The 23,625-nt window shown below is 40.5% G+C and overlaps 1 protein-coding gene across 1 annotated transcript in view; it reads left to right on the top strand.

The window, feature by feature from the left end:
• The window catches only part of rg (A kinase anchor protein rugose), a 1,582,765-nt gene that overhangs the window by 794,281 nt on the left and 764,859 nt on the right, over nt 1-23,625 (top strand). The window contains exon 36 of the mRNA XM_090384432.1: nt 6,963-7,071. Coding sequence (XP_090240558.1) covers nt 6,963-7,071 — 109 coding nt within the window. The remainder of the gene's footprint in view (nt 1-6,962; nt 7,072-23,625) is intronic.

The raw sequence follows: 23,625 nt of genomic DNA, 5'->3' as shown, positions 1-23,625 counted from the left end.
AGCAGTGTGTCTGTGAGAAGTTTAACTCTGCTTATTTGTAAATTCCAGCAATTTCTGCAGTAGTAATGCTTCAGACACAGGTGGGTTTGTTAACGGGAAGTCTTGTCAAATCAATTTGACAAGACTTTCCCTTTGGATACTACTGTTTGGTCACAAATGTGTGGATGAAAAAAAATAATTTTAATATCATATACAGGTCGACCATCACTAATCCGGCCACCGCTAATCTGGTTCCGTTAATTTGGACATAATTTCCGCAAACGTAATTTCTCAAATTTCCCCGGTGATTCCATTCGAATCACCAACGTCAGACTAATCTGATTCATTCCCTTCCTTTCTTCCATAAGTAAAGAAGTATTTGTTGTTTTTCTTTGCATCTTTTGTCAAGGATTTCTAGTAATTTGCCTTCGCTTGCCTAACCTCCTTTGTGACTTGATTACATATTTCCTTATATCTGCTATAGGCTTCTGTGTCATCTGATGATTTATATGTATCCCACACATTTTTCTTCTCTACCACGAGCCTCATTAATTCATCTGACATCCATTTAGGTCTAAATCTTGAACAGTATTTCTTAGTTGGTATAAAAAGCATACTAGCCTCCAAGATTAAGTCCCCGAATTCTTCCTTTAGAATTCACCATTGGTAACATCATCAGTTGATATTACTGTATAGAATTTATAAACTGTCTGAGACCACTGTAGTCACCTTTACAAAAACGAAAACCCCTCCCTTTACCCTTGATGGTAGTTACATCTTTAAGTAAATCCCACATCAGTACACTATGATCATGGTGACACAGTAGTTCCTTTATCTGCAAATTCTTAATGCATGCATAATCACTGCTGATAATCAGGTCAAGAGTATTAATCCCTCTGGTTGCCCCTCGAACATATCGCTGTAGAAAACAATCCTCCAATAAATCCCCAAAAATCTTGCTAGCATGCAAGTGACCAATCCACAAGTTCCAGTCGATATTTGGAAAGTTAAAATCCACCATTACATGATATTCTGATTTATCGGCCCACTCTATTTCTCTGCACAATTGTTCATTGTACTTCAGATTCATTAGGCCTATAACACACTCCTGTTATTTTCGATTTCCCAGTGCTTATGTCACACCAAACTGACTCAACGTTGCACTGTCCACTCATATCAACTGGATGCACTTTCTTAGATTTTGTTTCTTAATTAACTGCATAACCCCTCCTGCCTTCCTTCCCTGTCTATCCTTTCTGTATACATTGTACTCCTTAAATTCCAATTCTGCTCTGCTTATATCTGTGTGACATCATGTCTCTGATATCCCAACAATATCTGCCTTTGATGTCTTGATCAGCACTTCAAATTCGTCAAATTTATTTACTATCTTCTAGTGGTGTATTTGGAAGTATACATGCACCTGTTCTTACTCTTAGTCATCCTAACACAGCCCATGTATTTACTTGGTCCATGATGACTCCCAGCAGCTTTTGAAATCTCCAGCAACCTTCTCTCTAGGCTGCTGCTCATTCCAATAGAAGCAGTGCAAGAATTGCTTTCACCTCTAACTGCGGCTACTGTTAATCTTTTAGTCTGTGAACCCCCCCCCCCTTTCCCAAGCTGGCAGTTTTCCGACCCACCTAACACTGCCTCGATAGCATCAGTAAATATTCTTGCACCCTTTTATTTAAGTGTAATCCATCCCTGTAGAAGAAGTCTCTCCTCTTAGCCAGAACAGACCACACTGAAAAATATTCTACCCCTCCGAGCCTGCACATTCTCTCCAGGGCCGAATTGATTGATAAGGCTCTCATCACTTGTTCCCTCCTATCATGTCTGGGCAGAATTGCAAACACTTTCAAATTCAACCCAAGCTCACAAATTTTTTTTCAACATCGACCTGTACTTGTTAAGTAAATCTGCAGATCTTAAGTTCTTTGCTCTTAAGGTCATTAGTGCCATCATGTACAACAATATCACCTTTTGTGCCCTTAAAAGATATCTGCTTTACAACATCATCTTTTGTCTCTGGCAGACATACCCTAGTCCTGTTTGACCTATCTTTTTTGCATAATATATTACCTATCTCCCTGATAATAGAGTTACCAACAATAGCTGGTGCCTGTAGGACCAGCACATTCTGCCTCTGAGGTTGCAGCTGTGTTGCCGGATGCACAGGTCTGAGCTCTGGTGTTATCCAGCAAAAGGTGGGCCTACTCATTGCTATATAGGTATCCTATGATTTCTGATCACTCAGTGTATATATATATATTGGGTAAATTAACAGAAGCCAACTGGTCATGATCTTAAATCACACCTCCAGTGTTGGTAATGCAGCATTACGCATGCGTAAGGAATGTCATTGCTCATTGCACTGTAATCTAGTAGACTTCATAATGGGGTGCATGTGTGCTCCCTAATTACAATTCATTGAAGGTATGTTTCAGCTATGTGCAGTGCTTCAAGCCATGAGTGCTGATGGTACTCACATGAATAGTCGAGTTTGAATGTCAATTGGGGGGAGAATCAAAGGTATGGTGCTCAACCCAATAATGCTCGGCAACAGTCGTGCACTCAAAGTTTGGGGTGCGGAGAGCCCCTCATGTTCTGAAAGACAATTTTCAACCTCCTGCCTATCTCACCATAACACATTCTGCAAAGGGTACAGGACATGTAATACGGTAAATGGAACTGCTCCCTAACAAAGGAGGAATAGTGTTTTCACTCTGAAAATAATAGAATGCAATTTCCTACCAGGGAGTTGCACACACCGTGTACGCTCTTCATTCAATTTTCTGTTGAACTGGAAACAAATAATACTCTTCCTTTCTTAGAAGTCTTAGTCCAACATGTGGGTACATGCTTTACAACATCCATCTTCAGGATATCTATGTGTGCAGGCCAATTTACTAAATTATCGGCCTACACACGGTACAGGACATTTATATAGTACTACTCGTACATTATTTAACCGCGAATGGATGCACTGCAGTTCTGTTAGTGATAGGCAATTGGAGATTTCTAAATTAAGAATGGAGTTTTCTAATTGCAGTTGACCACCTGGTGTTCTGGATATGTGTGAGTTGAAAACTCGTGGTTTTGCCATTCAATGAGATCTTCCCCACAATAACGAGTTTATTTCTCTTGCCTACATCCCTTAGTATCCAGGCATGTCAGAGCTTCTCACTAGAATTATTTTATGCTCTTACGATATATGGTGTGTACAACTCCCTTCTGGAAATAATGGAAATTGCATTCCATTATTTCCAGAGTGAAAACATCTATTCCTCCTTTGTTAAGGAGTGGTTCCATTTTCCTTATTAAATCTCTGAATTGTGTAATGTGTTGTGTTGGTTAAATTGGCAAGAATTTGATGAAAAGTCGTGTTTCGGAACATGAAGTGGCTCTCCGCACCACTAATTTTTAGTGCTCCGCTGATGCTAAGCATTATTGGGTTGAGCAGCATAACCTTGATCTCTGACTCAACATTTAAACTGTCGACTATTCATGTGATTAGATTACCACCAGCACTCATGGTTGAAGCACTGCACATAGTCAGCTGTTGCAGTACTATGAATTGTAATAGGGGAGTACCCATGCATCCCATTATGGAGTCTGCCCTATTACAGGTCGATAAGCACTGGAGTTCCTTACGCATTTATAATGCTGCATTACCTGCACCAGAGGTGTGAGTTATGATCACGCCCAGTCAGCTTCTTTTATTTTACCTAATGTATGTATATACACTGAGCTGCCACTTTATTAGGTACACCCCTGCTGTACACACAAATGGTTTGTCCCACAACGTTGCATCACATGAACACAGTTGTGGATATAAATGCAGCAGAACAACCTTTTCTAGTATCAGTTAAGCATACAAACCATAGCTAGAATGGCGAAAAGGAGTGCTCTAACGGACTTCGAGCGTGGCATGGTTGTAGGTGCAAGACGTGCTGGACAAAGCATCTCTGAAACGGCAGTTCTCCTGACTTTTCACGCACCACAGTTTCAAGGGTGTATCGAGAATGGTGCAACGAACAGAAAACATCCTAACAAAAGCACTCCTGTGGAAGAAAATCGCTTGTTGTTGTTGAGAGAGGTCAGAGGAAGATAGCTAGAATTGTGCAAGCAAACAGACAGGCCACAATGTCGCACATCACGTCAGAATACAACCTTGGTGCGCAGAACAAAAATATCGCAATGGACCACTAGTCGCACTTTGTTGCGAATGGGCTACAACAGCTGACAGCCACATCGCGTACCTTTGTTATCAATGAAGAGCAAGAGAGCATGCCTCCTATGGGCACAGCAACACCAGCACTGGACTATCGAGGATTGGAAAATAGTTGCTTGGTCTGCCGAGTTGAAGCTCCTGGTGCATCATTGATGGAAGACTCAGAATTTGGCGAAAACAACATGAATCCATGGACCTGTCATGTCTGACGACTACTGTGCAAGTGGTGGGGGCAGTGTTATGGTGTGGGGAATGTTTTCTTGGCACACTTTGGGTCCATTGATACCCATAGATTCATGTCTGAATGCCACATCGTTGCTGACCAAGTGCATCCGTTCGTGTTGACAGTTTATCCTCAGTCAGATGGTTACTTCCAGCAGGATAATGCGCCGGTGCACAAAGCCTGAATCACTATGGAATGGTTCCAGGAACATGACAATGACTTTACTTTGCTCCAGTGACCTGCTCAGTCCGTGGATCTCAATCCTATTGAACATCTTTGGGATTAGCTGGAAAGGGCTGTTCGCTGGAGGCCTACACCTCCGTCGAATCTCAAGGAATGTGTGACATACTCATGTCTGCATGGTACTCCATTCCTGCATCTTGTTCAATCCATGCCTAGACGAATTCAGGCTGTTTTGAAGGCTAAAGGAGGCTGAACACTAGGTAGGTGTATCTAATAAAGTGGCAGCACAGTGTATATTCAGTACACCATTCACTGACCATCTGATGAAGGGACACATCGCCCTGAAAACCTCCAACTTTTATGCATTTTATTGCTTTTAGCACCTATTTTATATCTGTTTAGTATTTTCTTTTATGTATATATCTATGCAATTTGCTTGGTCTGCCGAGTCGAAGCTCCTGGTGCATCATTGATGGAAGACTCAGAATTTGGCGAAAACAACATGAATCCATGGACCCGTCATGTCTGACGACTACTGTGCAAGTTCTGCAAATTGCAGTGGCTGGAGACTAGGCACCTGCGCGGTGATCTGATTGAGGTCTATAAGGCCTTGAATGGGTTGAGCACGCTGAATTCTGATGGGATCCTTCCACTTGTTCAGATTACCAACCTACGGGGACATAAGTTCAAATTAAGAAAGGACAGATGTAGAATAGATGTGCGGAAATTTGCCTTTAGCCAGTGGGTGGTTAATTGCTGGAACAAACTTCCATCTGTCTTTGTAGAAGTTGATAGGTTAAATAAATTTAAGGAGGAACTGGACAGGCATTTGGAGGGAATGGTGTGATTTTTTTTTTTTTTTTTTTTTTTTTTGGCTGATGCTGCATAAGCTCCTACACTTGCTTTCTTGCATCATGAGCTACTACTACTACTACACTGCTCATCGTGGACTAATGTTATTAGTGGAGTCCCTCAGGGTTCAGTATTGGGTCCTTTATTGTTTTCTGTATTTATAAATGATATTGATGATGGTATATCAGGCTTAATGTCCAAGTTTGCAGACGATACAAAGGTTGGCAGGGTTGTCAAGGACACTACTGACACTATGCTGCTGCAACAGGATTTGGAAAGGTTGAGCAGATGGGCTTCGAGGTGGCAAATGAAGTTTAACATTGACAAATGTAAAATACTACATATGGGAAACAGCAACCTCAGAGCAACGTATCAACTCTGTGGTACTACACTGACAGTGGTAGAGAATGAAAGGGACCTGGGGGTGGTTGTGCAGGCAGATATGAAGTTCTCTGAGCAGTGCAGACGGGCTGCAAGAGTAGCTCATGGTGTATTGTCAATGATATATAGGAATTTTTCTAGCAGGGATAAGGAGGTGATTATTCCCTTGTATAAGGCAATGGTCAGGCCACACCTAGAGTACTGTATACAGGCCTGGAGACCTCATTTCAAGAAGGATGTAGAGCTGCTGGAACGAGTACAGAGAAGGGCAACAAGATTGGTGAATGGGACAAAGGGGTGCTCTTACGAAGAAAGGCTTAAGTTTTGCGAATTACAGTGTCTGGAAACTAGGCACCAGCGAGGTGATCTGATAGAGGTGTACAAAGCCTTGAATGGTTTGAGCATGCTCAATGCTGATGGGATTCTTCCTCTTGCTCAGAATAATCACCTGAGAGGGCATAAATTCAAATTGAAGAAAGACAGATGTAGGATAGCTGTGCGGAAATTTGCCTTTAGCCAGCGGGTGGTTGGTAGGTGGAAGAGACTTCCATCCCTTGTCGTGGAAGTTGATAGCCTAAATAAGTTTAAATCTCAGCTGGACAGGTATTTCGAACGAACAGAGGGGTGAAGTGGAAGTGGTTATTTTTTATTTATTTATGTTACTTTTTTTTTTTTTTTTTTTTTTGGCTGATGCTGCATAAGCTTGCTTTCTTGCATCAAATGCCTCTACTAATGCTAATGCTAATGTAATAAAGTTTTACTTAAACCAGTCTATCAGTCGTTACTAGAAATTATACAGCAATATGCAGCCCGATGTTCACGGCCTATTTTCCAATTTTTTCATCTTTCTTATTTATTCTTTCAACTTCCATTTTCTAGAACAGCCTCCCTTCATAAGTATTTCTTTATAGTTACAATCTACAAAATTGCAAATTCACAATCTATAGAAAATTTCAATGTGGAATTATCTTTATTCATTAAAGAACATATAAATTTGCTATTTTAATCTTATAACAGTTAGCTTGCAACATAAATATGAATATGGCTTAAATTATAAAAGTGGCTTATAAAAGTATATAGCCTAAATGTAATTTTTGTTATTTCTAGATTGCTTTCCCATGCAATGAAGGACCATATTGTGAGAGTTGCAAATGAAGCTGAATTTATTCTTAATCGCATGAGAGCCGATGATGTTCTGAAGCATGCTGACTTTGAGGTTTGTATACATACTTATTTACAAGGATAATTAATTTGTTTGCAATATTTGGTTGTTATTAATTTGTAGTGTTTTTTTTTTTTTTTTTAATGATATCTCTCTCTCTCTCTCTCTCTCTCTCTCTCTCTCTCTCACACACACACACGGATTACTCAAAAAGTTTTTTTCTCAGTAATAAAGAAACAACATTTAATTTTATTCTTGAATTCAGTAAATATTCTCCATTTTGAGAGAAAAGAGGGGGTATCCACAAAAAGGGGGAGAGAGAGGGTCTTTGTTTTAATCTCTGAAAAAGCCATTTGCAGATTTTTTGATATTACCATCACTTAAAAATTGATGCCCACATTGGTGTTTCTTCAGAGTTCTCAAGAGTAAATGTCTGAGAGCCTGGTCTGGAATTAAACACATTAAAGAACATACCTAGGGCAAGTTGTTTTACTCTTGAAATCTGAATCCTCTTATTTCAACAGTTGCTTTATGAAACATGTACAGAAGCAGTGTCTTGAAGAAGATAGACATCTCATGTAACTTTCCCTTTTCTCTGTTCCTTTGTGGACCACCATAAATTTTTGAGAACAGCAACATAGCATCTCCAGTGATTTGTTTTCTTATGTGGCTTATAGTCCAACAAACAAATTCCTTCTATATCACAAAAATGGCAGCCATGATCTTTCTGGCAGAAGGTTGAGTCCCAAATTTTTTGGGCAAGTAGTAAACCCCTTTCCATTTCATAGATTCCTGTTTTGTTTCTAGATCCCTTTTACATATTTCATAACCAAGTCAAATTCTTGAAAGAGACTTGGATCTGTATCCCTGCAGGTGCAAATTTTCCTCACAGATTTAAACCCAGCACTGTTTCTGAAAAGAGAACCATTTGTGGCACCCAGCAAGGATTTACCTTTGTCATGGCTGAGTGTGCATGGGGGAATGTTTCATACTGATCTCTCAGAAATGTTATATTCTCTGGCATTCAGAGATGCTTTAATACTTCTGTAGCTCTGAGCAGGCACAAACTGGGGAGGGGGGTGGAGAGAGAGAGAGAGAGAGAGAGAGAGAGAGAGAGAGAGAGAGAGAGAGAGAGAGAGAGAGAGAGAGAGAGGAGAGAGAGAGAGAGAGAGAGAGAGAGAGAGAGAGAGAGAGAGAGAGAGAGAGAGAGAGAGAGAGAGGGGGGGGTGCTCAGACAATTCTGGTGTCTGAGGTGATTTAAGTAAAATGGGTGAAATGGAAAATTACATCTTCATGAAACTTATCTTGTGTATCCATCATCAATAACATCAGTTATTTAAATCAAAACCTACATTGTGAAATGGTGAATGGTAAGCATTGTAGCTTGATTTGCAAGCAGTGTGATAGTATGTGTTGCTCTGTGACCACTAACAGGATTTGAATACCTAGTGCCCTAGCTGTAATCAAATGTCTGCTGTTATCTTTACTTATATAAACTCTAAAAGGAAGGTGATGAATCACATTGATCCACTTGATATCGATGGTTCAACTGTTGATGATCCTGCTCAGATAGCAAACAAACTGAATGAGTATTTTGCATCTACATTCACACATGAGGAGTTATTGAGGATTGAAAATGTCAGAAGGTTATCAAATTGTAGCAGGGTGCTTAATGATTTTGTAATAACTGAGAACAAAGTGGAGGAGAAATTGTTGAAGTTAAACATAAGAAAGGCATCTGGGGTGGATGGGATCTATCCAGTTATATTAAAGGAGGTGGCAAAGGAAGTAAGCAAACCCTTAGCCGTAATTATGAGAGCTTCCTTGGACTCGGGAGATCCCACAGACTAGAGGTGTGCAAATGAATCACCAATTCACAGAGGGGGTTCAAAAGATGACACAAGTAACTACAGACCTGTTAGTTTAACTTGTATTCCGGGTAAAATAATGTAGTCATAGTCACTGATTAAAGATGCATTGCAGGATCACATAGACAAGACTGTAGCAATAATTCAGACAGAGCATGGGTTTGTTAAGAGAGAGTCTTGTCTGACAAATTTGATTGGATATTATGATGTGGTTACAAAGGAACTGGTTGCAAAAAATAATTTTGATATCATATACTTGGATTTCAGGAAAGATTTTGACACTGTTGCACACGGAAGACTACTGTACAAATTGGAGCAGAATGGTATTAAGGGTAAGTTGCTACAGTGGATAAAAGGATGGTTGAGTGGGAGAAGACAGAGGGTGGTAATTATTGGGTGTTGCCCTTCGTGGACTAATGTTATTAGTGGAATCCCACAGGGTTTGGTGTTGGGTCCACTGTTGTTTTGTATATTTTTCAATTATACTGATGAAGGTATATCAGGTTTAGTGTCGAAGTTTGCAGATGATGCAAAGGTTGGCAGGGTTGTTAATGATATTAATGCAGTGTGCTACTGCAACAGGATCTATAAAATTTGGGAAGATGGGCTGAGAAGTGGCAACTGAAGTTTAACGTTGACAAATGCAAAGTACTGCATATGAATGTACCAACTGTGTGGTACTACACTTAGGGTGGTAGAAAATGAAAGACTTGGGAGTAATTGTGCAGTCAGATATGAAGTTTTCTGAGCAATGCAGACAGGCTGCCAGAGCTGGTCATGGGGGCTTTGTCGATGATATAAGCATGCCTCGATTAATCAAAATGATATTTTTTATTAGACTAACCCATGCTAATACAATTGGTAGTATAGCAACAAGGGCTATTAAGTTATTATTAAAAATAAATGACTCAAGAACTCCTCTTATATCAACTATTGTTAAGCCAAAAGAAATCTTGGATCTGCTTTACTTATATTATCCATGCAGCCAACTCTAAATGGTGTGAGACAAAATCCTCAGAGTTTCTGGTTCTTAAACACAAATTTGAGAAAGAGGCCCTTAATTTTACATCATAGGACATTTACCATTATAATAGATCATTTATCATTCACAAGCTCTCTCTTTACAACGACAGTTACCAGGTGATATCTATTATTGGACCAGATGATATCTATTATAAAATTATTAAACACCTTTTATCAAAATCAGTGGACCACCTTCTCTTGCTATACAACAGAATCTTCCTTGAAAAGCAGTTTCCATACACCTGGCACAGGTGTAAGTTGATGAATGTTGTAGAGCAGATATCTTTTAAGGGCAGAAAGGGTGATCTGTTGTATACGTTGGCCCTAATGACATTAAGGGTAGTTGGCCTGCAGATTTACTTAACAAGTACAGGTCAACGTTGAAAAAAAAGTCACGAGATAGGGTTAAATATGAAAGTGTCTGTAATTCTGCCCAGACACGAATAGGAGGGAGTATATGATGAGATCCTTGTTAATCAATTCGGCCCTGGAATAATTGTGCAAGGCTCGTAGGGGGTAGAATTTTTTTCAGCATGGTCTGTGCTTGTTAACAAGAGAGACTGCTTCTACAGAAATGGGATACACTTAATAGAAGAGGTGCAAGAGTGTTTGTTGATGCTATCAAGGCAGTGTTAAGTTGGTCGGAAAACTGCTAGCTTTAGAGGATTCACAGACTAAAAGATTAAAAGTAGCCACAAGCAGAGGTGAAGATGATTCTTGCGCTTCTTCTATTAGAATGAGCAGCAAGTGGAGGGCGGGATGCATGGGGTTTCGGGGACTGATGGCAGTCATCATGAAAGAAATAAATACATGGGTTGTGTTAGGATAACTAAGAATAAGAATAAGTGATGTATACTTGCATGTACACCAATGCTAGAAGTATAGTAAATAAATTTGATGAATCTGAAGTGCTGTTAAAGACATCAAAGGTGGATATTGTTGGGATATCAGAAACATGGTGTCACACAGATATAAGCAGTGCGGAATTTGAATTTGGGGAGTGCAATGTTCGGTTTATTGTAACATCTATCAAAAACCTACAAACACCAGTATGCTTCTGCATTATAACAGCTATCACCCATTCTCCTGCAAGAGATGTATTATCTTTAATCAATTTCTAAATGCCTATAAACATTCAACGACGGAATCTGCTTTGGGCTCAGAAATACAAATATTAGCCAGCAGATTCTTAAACAGGGGTTATCCCCTTGCTATAATAAACCGACTTTGGGTACAAGCTAGGGAAAGGATAAAAAATACTACAAACAATCGTAATATTAAAAAAATACTTTATTTCTGCTCCATATGTTAAACAGTGGCACAAACAACTTAACAGATTCTTTAAAGATAACAAATTTAAAATTGTGGCCAGGCCAATACAGAAACTACACACTATACTGAAAAATCACTCAGTCCTTTCCTTGTTCGCAACACAAATAAATAACCTGGTATACAACATTTCTTCTTCAAATAGGCCTTTGGGGTTGGGCATATTCATAATATAAATTTTCAGTAGTTTACACTAACCTTGCATTGAAATAATAAAACAAAAAACAAAATTAATAGTTTAATAAAATTAAACCAGTATTACTAATTTACAATAAATTACTATTTACAATAAGTATATAAAAGAAAAAGAAAAAAATACCATAAAATACAATAAAATATACAGAATTAAAAGCACTAAAATCTGAAGCTTTCAAAGGCTCTGCTTTCTTTCTCAACAGTATGCTTTATTTTTGCAGTGCAATCTTATATACTTGCAGGTTGTCACAGACATTCTCTCAGATATGCCAGACAAGCTGTTCTTGCTACCTGGGAGGCTAAAACGCTGATGGAACTGATATTCGGGTGACACTCAAATCAAAGTGGACCCAATTTCGGCGAAGTCCGGACGGTCTATGACAGCCAAATCCTCTGCTTGCACCTTCACGATGGTGGGACTGTTAGTAATCCTGGGTATAACCTTCATGCATAAGTACATGGTGGGTGACCACCCAGGTGTGAACCAACGTAAGCAGCGGTTGAGGTGTGGCGCCCACACCACATGGAGGAACGCCGCCCCTCTATGTTACCAGGCAGTACTAGGTGGTAGATGACTCTCATCAACCGGTGAAGTACCACCACTTTGCTTATTGGAGGCTTGAAGTGGTGGAACCCATGTTTAGTCTCTAGAGCTAAGTTCCGGCCAACCCTTCCCTATCTCTTCCATCATGCAGTATGATTGATGATTTTTGAGGTTATGATGAATGTCGTGGCGAGATCCAATATTCCTTACATTTCGAGGGTACAGCTCTAAAACGGTGTTCGCAGGCCGGCCGCTAGTTAGTACACCGGACTGAACCTATTGGTAACTCTCTAGGAAGCTTCCGGATCAGCTAGTGTATAATCTTGCTACCTCTACTCTGCCAGATAGTGACTGGAGGGAGTCCGAGTAGTGTGTATGCGGGGAGCATTGTCGAGGCCACGTTATGTCAAGGATCTGGGTATATTCTTACCACATGTACACCATATCCAAAAATTTCATTACTTCATACAGCATGTCCCACCCACTTTTTCTTACTATTGAATACACCATGAATTGTCAAAATAATAGAGCAAGCTTATCTGCGAAAAGATCTAAACCTCCCAAGGACTTCCTAATTCATTTCACAAATATACGTGGTCTCAATTCTAATCTCAACGATGTCCATTTCCACTTGCAGTCTTCCAAACCCCATGTACTTTTTCTGACTGAATCTCAGTTATCAGTTGATTCAACTACTGCTCATCTGAGATGTCCAAATTATTTGCTGTATGATTCCTTTCGCCTCAAAGGTGGTACTTGTGCATATGTCCGTTGTGATATTCCCTGTCAAAGACTTGGCAATTTGGAATCTCCTCTCTTTGATCTTCTCTGGCTTAAAATCTCTCTACCTCATTGTGTAAAATTCATCTGTTGTCTCTACCCTTTTCCCAACTCCACTAATCACTTGGAGCTCTTTGACTTCCTCTCTTTGCAACTTGACTTTCTCCAGTCCAACTTTCCTAACAGTGAGGTAATTTTCCTTGGTGATTTTAACGTTCACAACTCCAGCTGGCTTCCGTTTTCTAGTCACACCGACCCAGCAGGTCGAGATGCTGAGGCTTTTGCAATTACTAATGACCTAGCACAGATTGTTCATTTACCTACAAGAATACCGGACAATCCTAATCATACAGCCAATACGCTTGATCTTTTTCTCACAAACAACCCTTCTAAGTACAAGGTTGAAGTGAGAGGTCCTTTAGGCACTTCAGATCACAACTTGGTGATTGCCTCTTCTCCAATGGAACCTTTATCTCATGGCTATTCCCAACCTCGTATTGTTTGGCATTACAAGAATGCAAAATGGGATGACCTGCTAGACTTCTTTTCTTCTTTTCCTTGGTCTGATTACTGTTTCAAAACTTCTGATGTCAACATTTGTTCAGATCGTGTCAGTGAAATTATTCTTGCAGGAATGGAATCCTTTATCCCACACTCCACTTTAAAATCTCGTCCTTTATCTAAACCTTGGTTTTCCAATAAATGTGCTAAGGCTGTCCAAGAGAAGAACGTTGCATATCGTAATTGGCTTGTTTCTAATTCTTCAGTTTCATTTTCTGCCTACACCAAAGCTCGCAACAATTGTAAAGCAGTTATTAATCAGTCCAAACTAGAGTTTGAACAGGCTAAGAGTAGAAAACTTGCTTCTTGCCCTAATGGTAGCCGAGCATTCTGGTCTCTTGCCAAAGCTATTGGCCTCAACTTTTGCCCATCTCTGCTCCCACCTCTGTCCAAACCAGATGGTTCTGTTGTCACTTCAGCCAAGGATAAAGCTGACCTGCTAGCATCCCATTTTTCTTTGAGCTCATGTATTAATGATCTTGGTAAAACACCTCCCACCATTCCTAACACGCTCCATCCAATGCCTCCTGTGGTCTTCCGTCAAAAGGATATCAGAAGGATTTTGATGAATCTTGATGCTAAGAAAGCTCCAGGTCCTGATGGTATTTCTCCACTTGTTCTCAAAACCTGTGCTCCTGACCTTACTCCTATTCTTTGCCGCCTTTTTTCACTTTCTTATTCCAAAGGTGTTTTTCCTTCTGCTTGGAAATTTGCTCATATCCAGCCAGTTCCTAAAGAGGGTGACAAATCCCTCCCATCCAATTATCGTCCCATTGCAATTACTTCTACTCTTTCTAAAGTAATGGAGAAATCAATTAACCGCCAACTCTTAAACTACCTAGAAACCTTCCGTCTGATCAACGATCGCCAGTATGGATTCCGTCAGTGTCGATCCACTGGTGATATTCTGGCTTATGTAACCCATTTATGGACTAATTCAATGGAAAGGTTCGGTGAAACACAAGTAGTTGCTCTTGACATCTCAAAGGCTTTTGATCGTGTTTGGCATAAAGGTCTTCTAAACAAGCTTCCATCTTATGGTTTGCCAACTGTTTTTAGTAATTGGTTATCCAGTTTTCTCTCTGATCGCTCAATGAGGGTGATGGTAGATGGCTCTCTGTCTTCTAACTTCTCCACTAATGCCGGTGTCCCCCAAGGTTCAGTTCTTTCCCCAACTCTTTTCCTCTTGTATATCAATGACCTTCTTCCATTGACTGGAAATCCTATCCATAGTTTTGCCGATGATAGCACATTGCATTCAACTTTCCATTTTGAGAAACCTTGTCCAGCTCAATCAGCTTCAAGTTCTCGAAAATCTGCTGCCAATTCCTTAAATGCCGATCTTCAGGTAATTCTCCAGTGGGACAAAGACAACTTAGTTGATTTCAACCCTTCTAAAACTCAATCTTGTCTTATATCTCGCAAAAAGGATTCTTCTGCTCCTATGCTTATCTTTAGTGACACTCCGATTTCTAGGCAAAATGATATATCTCTTGTGGGGATTACCCTGACTTCTAATCTCTCTTGGCACAAGCACATAACAAATATTGCTTCCTCTGCATCTAAAAAACTTGGTTTTCTCTTTCGCTCTCGTCGTTACTTTTCTCCCAATCAGCTGCTCACTCTGTATAAATCGCAAATCCGCCGTGCCATGGAATATTGTTCCCACATCTGGGGTGGTGCCCCCAAAACCTCTCTCAGGCTTCTTGATTCCATTCAGAAGAGGGCATTTAGGTTAATTAATGATTCATCTCTAACAGAGTCTCTCCACTCGCTGTCTCATAGACGCACTGTTTCTGCTGCATGCCTCTTCTACAGATACTTCCATGGGCACTGTTCTTCTGAATTGGCTTCTATAATTCCCGCTCTCTCTTTCAAAACAGTCCGAACACGTGCCGCCACCAGCCAACATCCATTTACTGTCCAACTTCAAACCCACAGAACCAACTTTTCATCTTCCTCATTTATTCATTCAACTGCCATTTTCTGGAACAACCTTCCTTCATACGTATTTCCTGAAAATTACAATCTACAGAAGTTCAAGTCCAATGTCAACAAATATCTTCTTTTGTCTTCTCAATCTCCAACCCAAACACGGTACTAAGTACTATAGGTTATAATACCTCTCGTGTTTGGGGTTCTCATTAAAAAAAAAAAAAAAAAAAAAAAAAAAAAAAAAGGTTCACATGTCACGTGATTCAATAGCACGTGCATTGTTCTCATCCGTAAAGGAACCGGAAGTGGCTCGGGAGCGTATCAGGCGGAATTGTTCATCGCCTCCAAGGATCACTATCTCAAAGAGGGGATGAATCCGCATACCCCTATCTCTATTAATGTTGCTCCCAATGAAACTAATCTGCAAGCTCTCGAGCCACTTGCGGTCCCAAAACCTATGCACCTGGTTGATGATAATAGCTTCGTCCAGGGAGATTTGACATTGCTTCTCACAATAATGCTCCGTCATGGCTGATTTCGCATAATCTGCATTCCTTATCGCCTTCGTGTGCTCCCCCAGACAATCCTTTAGACGCCATTTTGTTTCCCCCCACATAACGGCGGATCTCCTGAGGTGTGGCTACTCCCAGAGGATCATAAATAAGTATAATGAGACATTTATGCCGATAGCCACCGCATACATTCCCTTTTATCCGAGCGAATAGCCTGTGTATTACGGGATCATCAGACAAGCTGTGTGCAACTGCCAGGACGTAAGTTGCACACAGTGTTGTCACAAGTGAAAGATCCCATTCCAAAAGAAAGTGTAAGTGGGGTCATTTTTAGCATTAAGTGCCCGGATTGTGGGGAATGTTATGTGGGGGGAAACAAAACAGCGTCTAAAGGATCGTCTGGGGGAGCACACAAAGGCGATAAGGAATACAGATTATGCGAAATCAGCCATGGCCGGAGCATTATTGTGAGAAGGAACATCAAAACTCCCCGGACGAAGCTATTATCATCGACCGGGCGGATTAGTTCCGTTGGGAGCAACATTAATAGAGATAGGGGTATGTGGATTCATTCCCCTCTTTGAGACAGTGATCCTTGGTGGGAATGAACGATTCCACCCGAGCCACTTCTGTTTCCGTTATGCATGACAACATTGTTATGGAAACACGTCACATATGCCGTGAACCTGCAGGTATTTAAGATTGCACTGCAAAAATAAAGCGTACTGTTGAGAAAGAAGGCAGAGCCTTCAAAAGCTTCAGATTTTAGCGGTTTTAATTCTGTATATTTTATGGTATTCTTTTTCTTTTTCTTTTTGTTTTATATACTTATTGTAAAAATAATTTATTGTAAATTAGTAATACCGGTTTAATTTTATTAAACTATTAATTTTGTTTTTTGTTTTATTATTTCAATGCAAGTTTGGTGTAAACTACTAAAAATTTATATTATGAATATGCCCAACCCCAGAGGCCTCTTTGAAGAATTAATTAGATGTTATGGCCATTCAGTAGTGCAATGCATCAGGGAATTCCAGAAGCACAGTGTTAGAAAAGTTAAGCATGAATAGCATATGATGCTTGCTCATCGGTGTAAGACAAATGGTCTTATACCACGAGGTTTTCAGGTTAAACTGAAATTTTCCCCGCCATTGTGATACCGTACTAGATAGCGTTAGTTGAACTTCGTTAGCAGTTAAATTGTACGTTTAAATAAATACATATAACGACTTAGATTACAAACGTAATATAATTAATAACATAACAAAATTAATTAATAAATTAATAGAATCATGACTCAGACCAGAGCAGCAAAGCAAAAGGCTCAAGCTAATGGAAGTGCTGTGGCTCAGAGCAGAACTGAGGGGGGCAGTTGTCCTCTGACTCACAGCCTTATAAAATGCACTGTTTGCTTGATGTTTGCAGAGCAATCGGGTACGGGGCATGATACTGCCAAGGGGGATGTCTTTGTGTGTGCGCGATGCAAGGAGTGTATCGATATCAGGCAACAACTCGGCGTTCTTGTGGGCCTATATGAGAGCTTGAAGGACAGGGTGGATGCCCTCGAAGAAACTAAATTGAGGGGCCCATCAAGTTCTCAGCTGCCCACATCAACGCCAGAGCTTGCACTTGGGCATCGCGTGACACAGAGACAACCCCTAAGGCAGAATGCGCTGGTCCCGAAGGAACTAGTAGTTGTTGGTGACTCTATTGTCAGGGAAACGGGGAACATGCTTTGTAAAAAAGATAGGTGGAACAGGACCAGGGTATGTCTGCCGGGGCAAAGGTTGATGACGTTGTAGAGCGAATATCATCTTTTAAGGGCACAAAAGGTGATATAGTTGTACACGTTGGCACTAATAATATTAAGAGTAGGAGACCGGCAGAATTACTTAACAAGTACAGGTCACTGTTGAACAAAAGCCGAGAATTAGGGTTGAATTTGAAAGTGTCTGCAATTCTGCCCAGACACGATAGGAGGGAGTATATGATGAGAGCCTTGTCGATCAATTCGGCCCTGGAAAGATTGTGCAAGGCTCAAGGGGTAGAATTTTTTTCAGCCTGGACTGTACTTGTTAACAGGAGAGATTGCTTCTACAGGGATGGGATACACTTAAATAGAAAGGGTGCAAGAATATTTGCTGATGCTATTGAGGCAGTGTTAGGTGGGTCGGAAAACTGCTAGCTTGGGGGGAGACAAAGACCAATAGATTGACAGTAGCCACTGGCAGAGGTGAAAGAGATTCTTGCACTGCTTCTATTAGAATGAGCAGAAGCCTGAAAAACAAGATGCATGGTATTTCAGAGACTGCTGGGAGCCATTGCGGTACAAGTAAACACATGGGATGTGTTAGGGTAGCTAAGAATAGAAACAGGTGCAGGTATACTTGCGTGTACACCAATGCTAGGAGTTTAGTAAATAAATTTGATGAATTTGACGTATTGCTCAAAACATCGAAGGCAGATATTGTTGGGATATCAGAGACGTGGTGTCACACAGATATAAGGGATGCAGAACTGCAATTTGGGGAGTACAACGTCTACAGAAAGGATAGACAGGATAGGAAGGGAGGAGGGGTTATGTTATTAGTTAAGAAACACATAAAAACCAAGGAAGTGAAGCCAGTCGACATCGCTGGACAGTGCAGTGTGGAGTCAGTTTGGTGTGACATAAACATTGGGAGATCAAAATTGAGAGTAGGAGTGTGCTATAGGCCTAATGACTCTGATGAGTATAATAAGGAACTGTACAGGGAAATAGAGTGGGCCAGTAAATCAGAGTGTCTTATAATGGGAGATTTTAATTTCCCAGATATTGACTGGAATTTGGGGGCTGGTTACTCACACACTAGCAGGACTTTTGTGGATTTATTGGATGATTGTTTTCTACATCAGCATGTTCGGGAGGCAACTAGAGGGAGTAATACTCTTGATTTGATTATCAGCAGTGATTCTTCATGCATTAAGAATCTGCAGATAAATGAACCACTAGGTGGCAGTGATCACAGTGTGCTGAAGTGGGATTTACTCAAAGAGGTAACTACCATTAGGGGTAAAGGGAAGGGTTATTGCTTCCATAAAGGCGACTACGATGGACTGAGACAGTATTTAAATTCTATACAGTGGGACCAACTGATGATGTTACCAACAGCAAATTCAAAATGGGAAGCATTCAAAGAACTTATCTTGGAAGCTACTAGGCTTTACATACCAACTAAGAAATATTGTTCAAGGTTTAGGCCAAAATGGATGTCGGATGAACTAATGAGGCATATGGCAGAGAAGAAAAATGCATGGGATACATACAAATTAACACATGACACAGAAGCCTATGATAGATACAAGTTGATATGCAACCAAGTTACAAAGGAGGTTAGGCAGGCGAAGGCAGATTACGAGAAATCCTTGGCAAGGGATGCAAAGAAAAACAGCAAAGAGTTCTTTACTTATGTAAACTCTAGAAGGAAGGGGGTGAATCAGATTGGTCCACTTGATATTGATGGGTCAAGTGTTGATGATCCTGCTCAGGTAGCTAACAAACTAAATGAATATTTTGCATCGACATTCACACATGAGGAGTTATTCAGCGAGGGGAATGCCAGAGGTGTATTCAACTCTAGCAGTAAGCTACAGAATCTTGAAATAACTGGGAGTAAAGTGGAGGAGAAACTGTTGAAGATAAACACAAGAAAGGCACCCGGGGTGGATGGGATCTATCCAGTTATATTAAAGGAGGCAGCAAAGGAAGTAAGCAAACCCTTAGCCATAATTATGAGAGCTACCTTGGACTCAGGGGAGGTACCCATAAACTGGAAATGTGCAAAAGTGACCCCAATTCACAAAGGAGGATCAAAGGCTGACACAAGTAATTATAGACCTGTGAGCTTAACTTCTGTTCCAGGAAAATTAATGGAGGCACTGGTTAAAGAAGCACTGCAGGATCATTTAGACAAGACTTCAGTTATAGCTCAGACACAGCATGGTTTTGTTAAGGGGAAGTCTTGCCTGACCAACTTGATTGGATACTATGATGCAGTCACAAAGGAACTGGATGCAGGGAATAACTTTGATATTATATACTTGGATCTTAGAAAGGCTTTTGATACTGTTGCACATGGAAGACTGCTACACAAATTGGAGCAGTGTGACATTGGAGGCAAATTGCTGCTATGGATAAAGGGGTGGTTGAGGGGGAGAAGACAGAAAGTGGTAATCAATGGACACTGCTCATTGTGGTGTAATGTTATTAGTGGAGTCCCTCAGGGCTCAGTGTTGGGTCCATAATTGTTTTCTGTATTTATAAATGATATTGATGATGGTATATCGGGCTTAATGTCCAAGTTTGCAGACGATACAAAGGTTGGCAGGGTTGTCAAGGACACTACTGACACTATGCTGCTGCAACAGGATCTGGAAAGGTTGAGCAGATGGGCTGAGAGGTGGCAAATGAAGTTTAACATTGATAAATGTAAAGTACTACACATGGGAAACAGCAACCCCAGAGCAACGTATCAACTCTGTGGTACTACACTGACAGTGGTAGAGAATGAAAGGGACTTGGGGGTGGTTGTGCAGGCAGATATGAAGTTCTCTGAGCAGTGCAGAAGGGCTGCAAGAGTAGCTCATGGAGTATTGTCAATGATATACAGGAATTTTTCCAGCAGGGATAAGGAGGTGATTATTCCATTGTATAAGGCCGATGGTCAGGCCACACCTAGAGTACTGTATACAGGTCTGGAGGCCTCATTTCAAGAAGGATGTACAGCTGCTGGAACGAGTACAGAGAAGGGCAACAAGATTAGTGAATGGAACAAAGGGGTGCTCTTACAAAGAAAGGCTTAAGTTTTGCAAATTACAGTGTCTGGAGACTAGGCACCAGCGAGGTGATCTGATAGAGGTGTATAAAGCCTTGAATGGTTTAAGCATGCTCAATGCTGATGGGATTCTTCCTCTAGCTCAGAAAAATCACCTGAGAGGGCATAAATTCAAATTGAGGAAAGACAGATGTAGGATAGACGTGCGGAAATTTGCCTTTAGCCAGCGGGTGGTTGGTTGGTGGAACAGACTTCCATCCCTTGTGGTGGAGGTTGATAGCCTAAATAAGTTTAAGGCTCAGCTGGACAGGTATTTTGAACGAACAGAGGGGTGAAGTGGAAGTGGTTTTTTTTTTTTTTTTTTGGCTGATGCTGCATAAGCTTGCTTTCTTGCATCAAATGCCTCTACTAATGCTAATGCTAACTGCCTTTTGAAGATGAACGATTGTTTAATGTTTCTAAGTGGTACCAGAAGAACATTCTAAGTATTTGGATCTAGAAGTTATATAGAAGTCTGTACCATATTAGGAAGGATAAAAGAAAATGTTTAAGCAACATAAGTGAGAGGGTGATCCCGACGCATCTGTTATTGGTGGTTAGTGTAGTGTCTACAAAAGCAGGACAGATTTCTGACATTTACAGACGTAGACAAATGGGTAAGTTTGATAGACTTAGGGAACAAGTTACAACCAGGTATAATATTGTAAATAATACTGCTAGTAATTTTATAGTTAATTTAAGGAGTAAACAGTTGACTAAAGAACAGGAAGAGGTTTTAAATCTAGGAACTAAGTTTGCATTGATTCCGTTGAAACCGCCCATTGCAGAAGTAGCGATGAGCATTGAGAGAGCGATCAATAGGCTACCTGAGAATGTGGCTAATGAAATCCGGACAAGGACAGCAGCTATTTTAAGTCAAGCAAAGAAAGTTCCCTCCAATCTTAACATTAGATAAAAATTAGCACTTAAAGGTCTCAGGCAGGAGGATAATATTGTGGTTCTACCGGCAGACAAAGGCAAGGTAACGGTAGTTCTTGATAAGGAGGTGTATTTTAGTAAGGCATTAAATCTTCTGAATGACAGAACAACTTATAAGATTATGGGCAAAAATCCATTGTTGAACTTGGAGCGCCAGGTTAATAGGATGGCATACAGTTGGCTTAAGAATAACAATATTTCTAAAGAATGATATTGGTCATTGCATTCTACGGGAAGCCAATTACCAAGGTTTTCTGGACTGCCTAAGATACATAAAGTTGGTGTTCCATTCAGACCCATTGTTTCGTTTATAGGCAGTCCCACATAGGCATTATCTGGTTTCCTGGCCAAATTGTTGGCACCGATAGTGGGGGGCTCTCTGAATTTAGTGTTACGGCAGCAAGGATTTTGTACATTTTATAAGAGAACAATCTATAGAAGAAAATGAAACCATGATATCTTTTGACGTGACATCTCTGTTTACATGTATTCCAATTAACCATGGGGTATGTTGTGCACACATGGCCTTACAGAAAGATGTCACCTTAAGTAGTAGGACCCAACTAGACGTGGAGGACAGTTGTAAAGATATAGAATTATGTCTTTCAAGCACCACTATGGTGTTTTGTAACACTATGTATAAGCAGGTTCACGAGGTAGCAATGGGCTCCCCATTGCTGCCCCGTGAACTAGTGCGTGAATTAGTGCAATTATTGCCAATTTGGTGATGGAGGAGCTCGAGACTAGAATATTTAGTGATATGGTTCTCTCTATGGGTCCGGGGAAAAGATATGTAGATGATACGTTCTCAATTATTCGAAAAAGGGAGTGAAGATGGGATTTTCAATTTTCTTAATGGCTTCTCCCCATTTATACATTTTACCTCGGAGGGGTTTTTACCGTTCTTGGATGTGTTGGTCTACAGAGAAGATCCGTGTTTAAAGACTAGAGTTTACAGAAAACCTATGTGTAAAGGTCAGTATTCACACTATAATTCAGCTCATGCCAACCATCACAAGAACAGTGTGATTAGAGCACTAATAGACAGGGCTAAATCACATTGTAGTACCTCCAAGGATAAAAAGAAAGAGTTTGAGCACATCACGGCAGATTTCCTGAGGTGTGGCTACCCCCAGAGGATCATAAATAAGTATATCAAAGGAGAACAGAGGAGAGGTGGGACATTTACGCCGATAGCCACTGCATACATTCCCTATTATCCAGGTCTAACCGAGCAAATTTCTTGTGTATTACGGGATTATCAGATATGCTGTGTGCAACTGCCAGGACGTAAGTTACACACAGTGTTGTCACAAGTGAAAGATCCCATTCCAAAAGAAAGTGTAAGTGGGGTCGTTTATAGCATTAAGTGCCCGGATTGTGGGGGAAACAAAACAGTGTCTAAAGGATCATCTGGGGGATCACACGAAGGCGATAAGGAATGCAGATTATGCGACATCAGCCGTGGCGGAGCATTATTGGGAGAAGCAACATCAAAACTCCCCGGACGAAGCTATTATCATCGACCGGGCACATAGGTTTTGGGACCGCAAGTGGCACGAGAGCTTGCAGATTAGTTCTATTGGGAGCAACATTAATAGAGATAGGGGTATGCAGATTCATCCCCTCTTTGAGACAGTGATCCTTGGAGGGGATGAACGATTCCACCTGATGCGCCCCCGAGCCACTTCCGGTTCCTTTACACATGAGAACAATGCACGTGTTATTGAATCACGTGACATGTACCGTGAACCTGCAGGTATTTAAGATTGCACTGCAAAAATAAAGCATACTGTTGAGAAAGAAGGCAGAGCCTTTGAAAGCTTCAGATTTTAGTGCTTTTAATTCTGTATATTTTATTGTATTTTATGGTATTCTTTTTCTTTTATATACTTATTGTAAATAGTAATTTATTGTAAATTAGTAATACTGGTTTAATTTTATTAAACTATTAATTTTGTTTTTTGTTTTATTATTTCGACACAAGTTTGGTGTAAACTACTAAAAATTTATATTACAACATTTCTTGCTTGGATTGCAATTTGTCGTCCCAAAATTCTACGCGTTTT

The sequence above is a fragment of the Mastigoproctus giganteus genome, chromosome 11 (genome assembly GCF_048544385.1).
Source record: "Mastigoproctus giganteus isolate SK-2022 chromosome 11, ASM4854438v1, whole genome shotgun sequence".
Taxonomy (NCBI): Eukaryota; Metazoa; Arthropoda; class Arachnida; order Uropygi; family Thelyphonidae; genus Mastigoproctus; species Mastigoproctus giganteus.
Note: the sequence above shows the minus strand (reverse complement) of the source record. Positions and strands in the feature narration are given on the sequence as shown.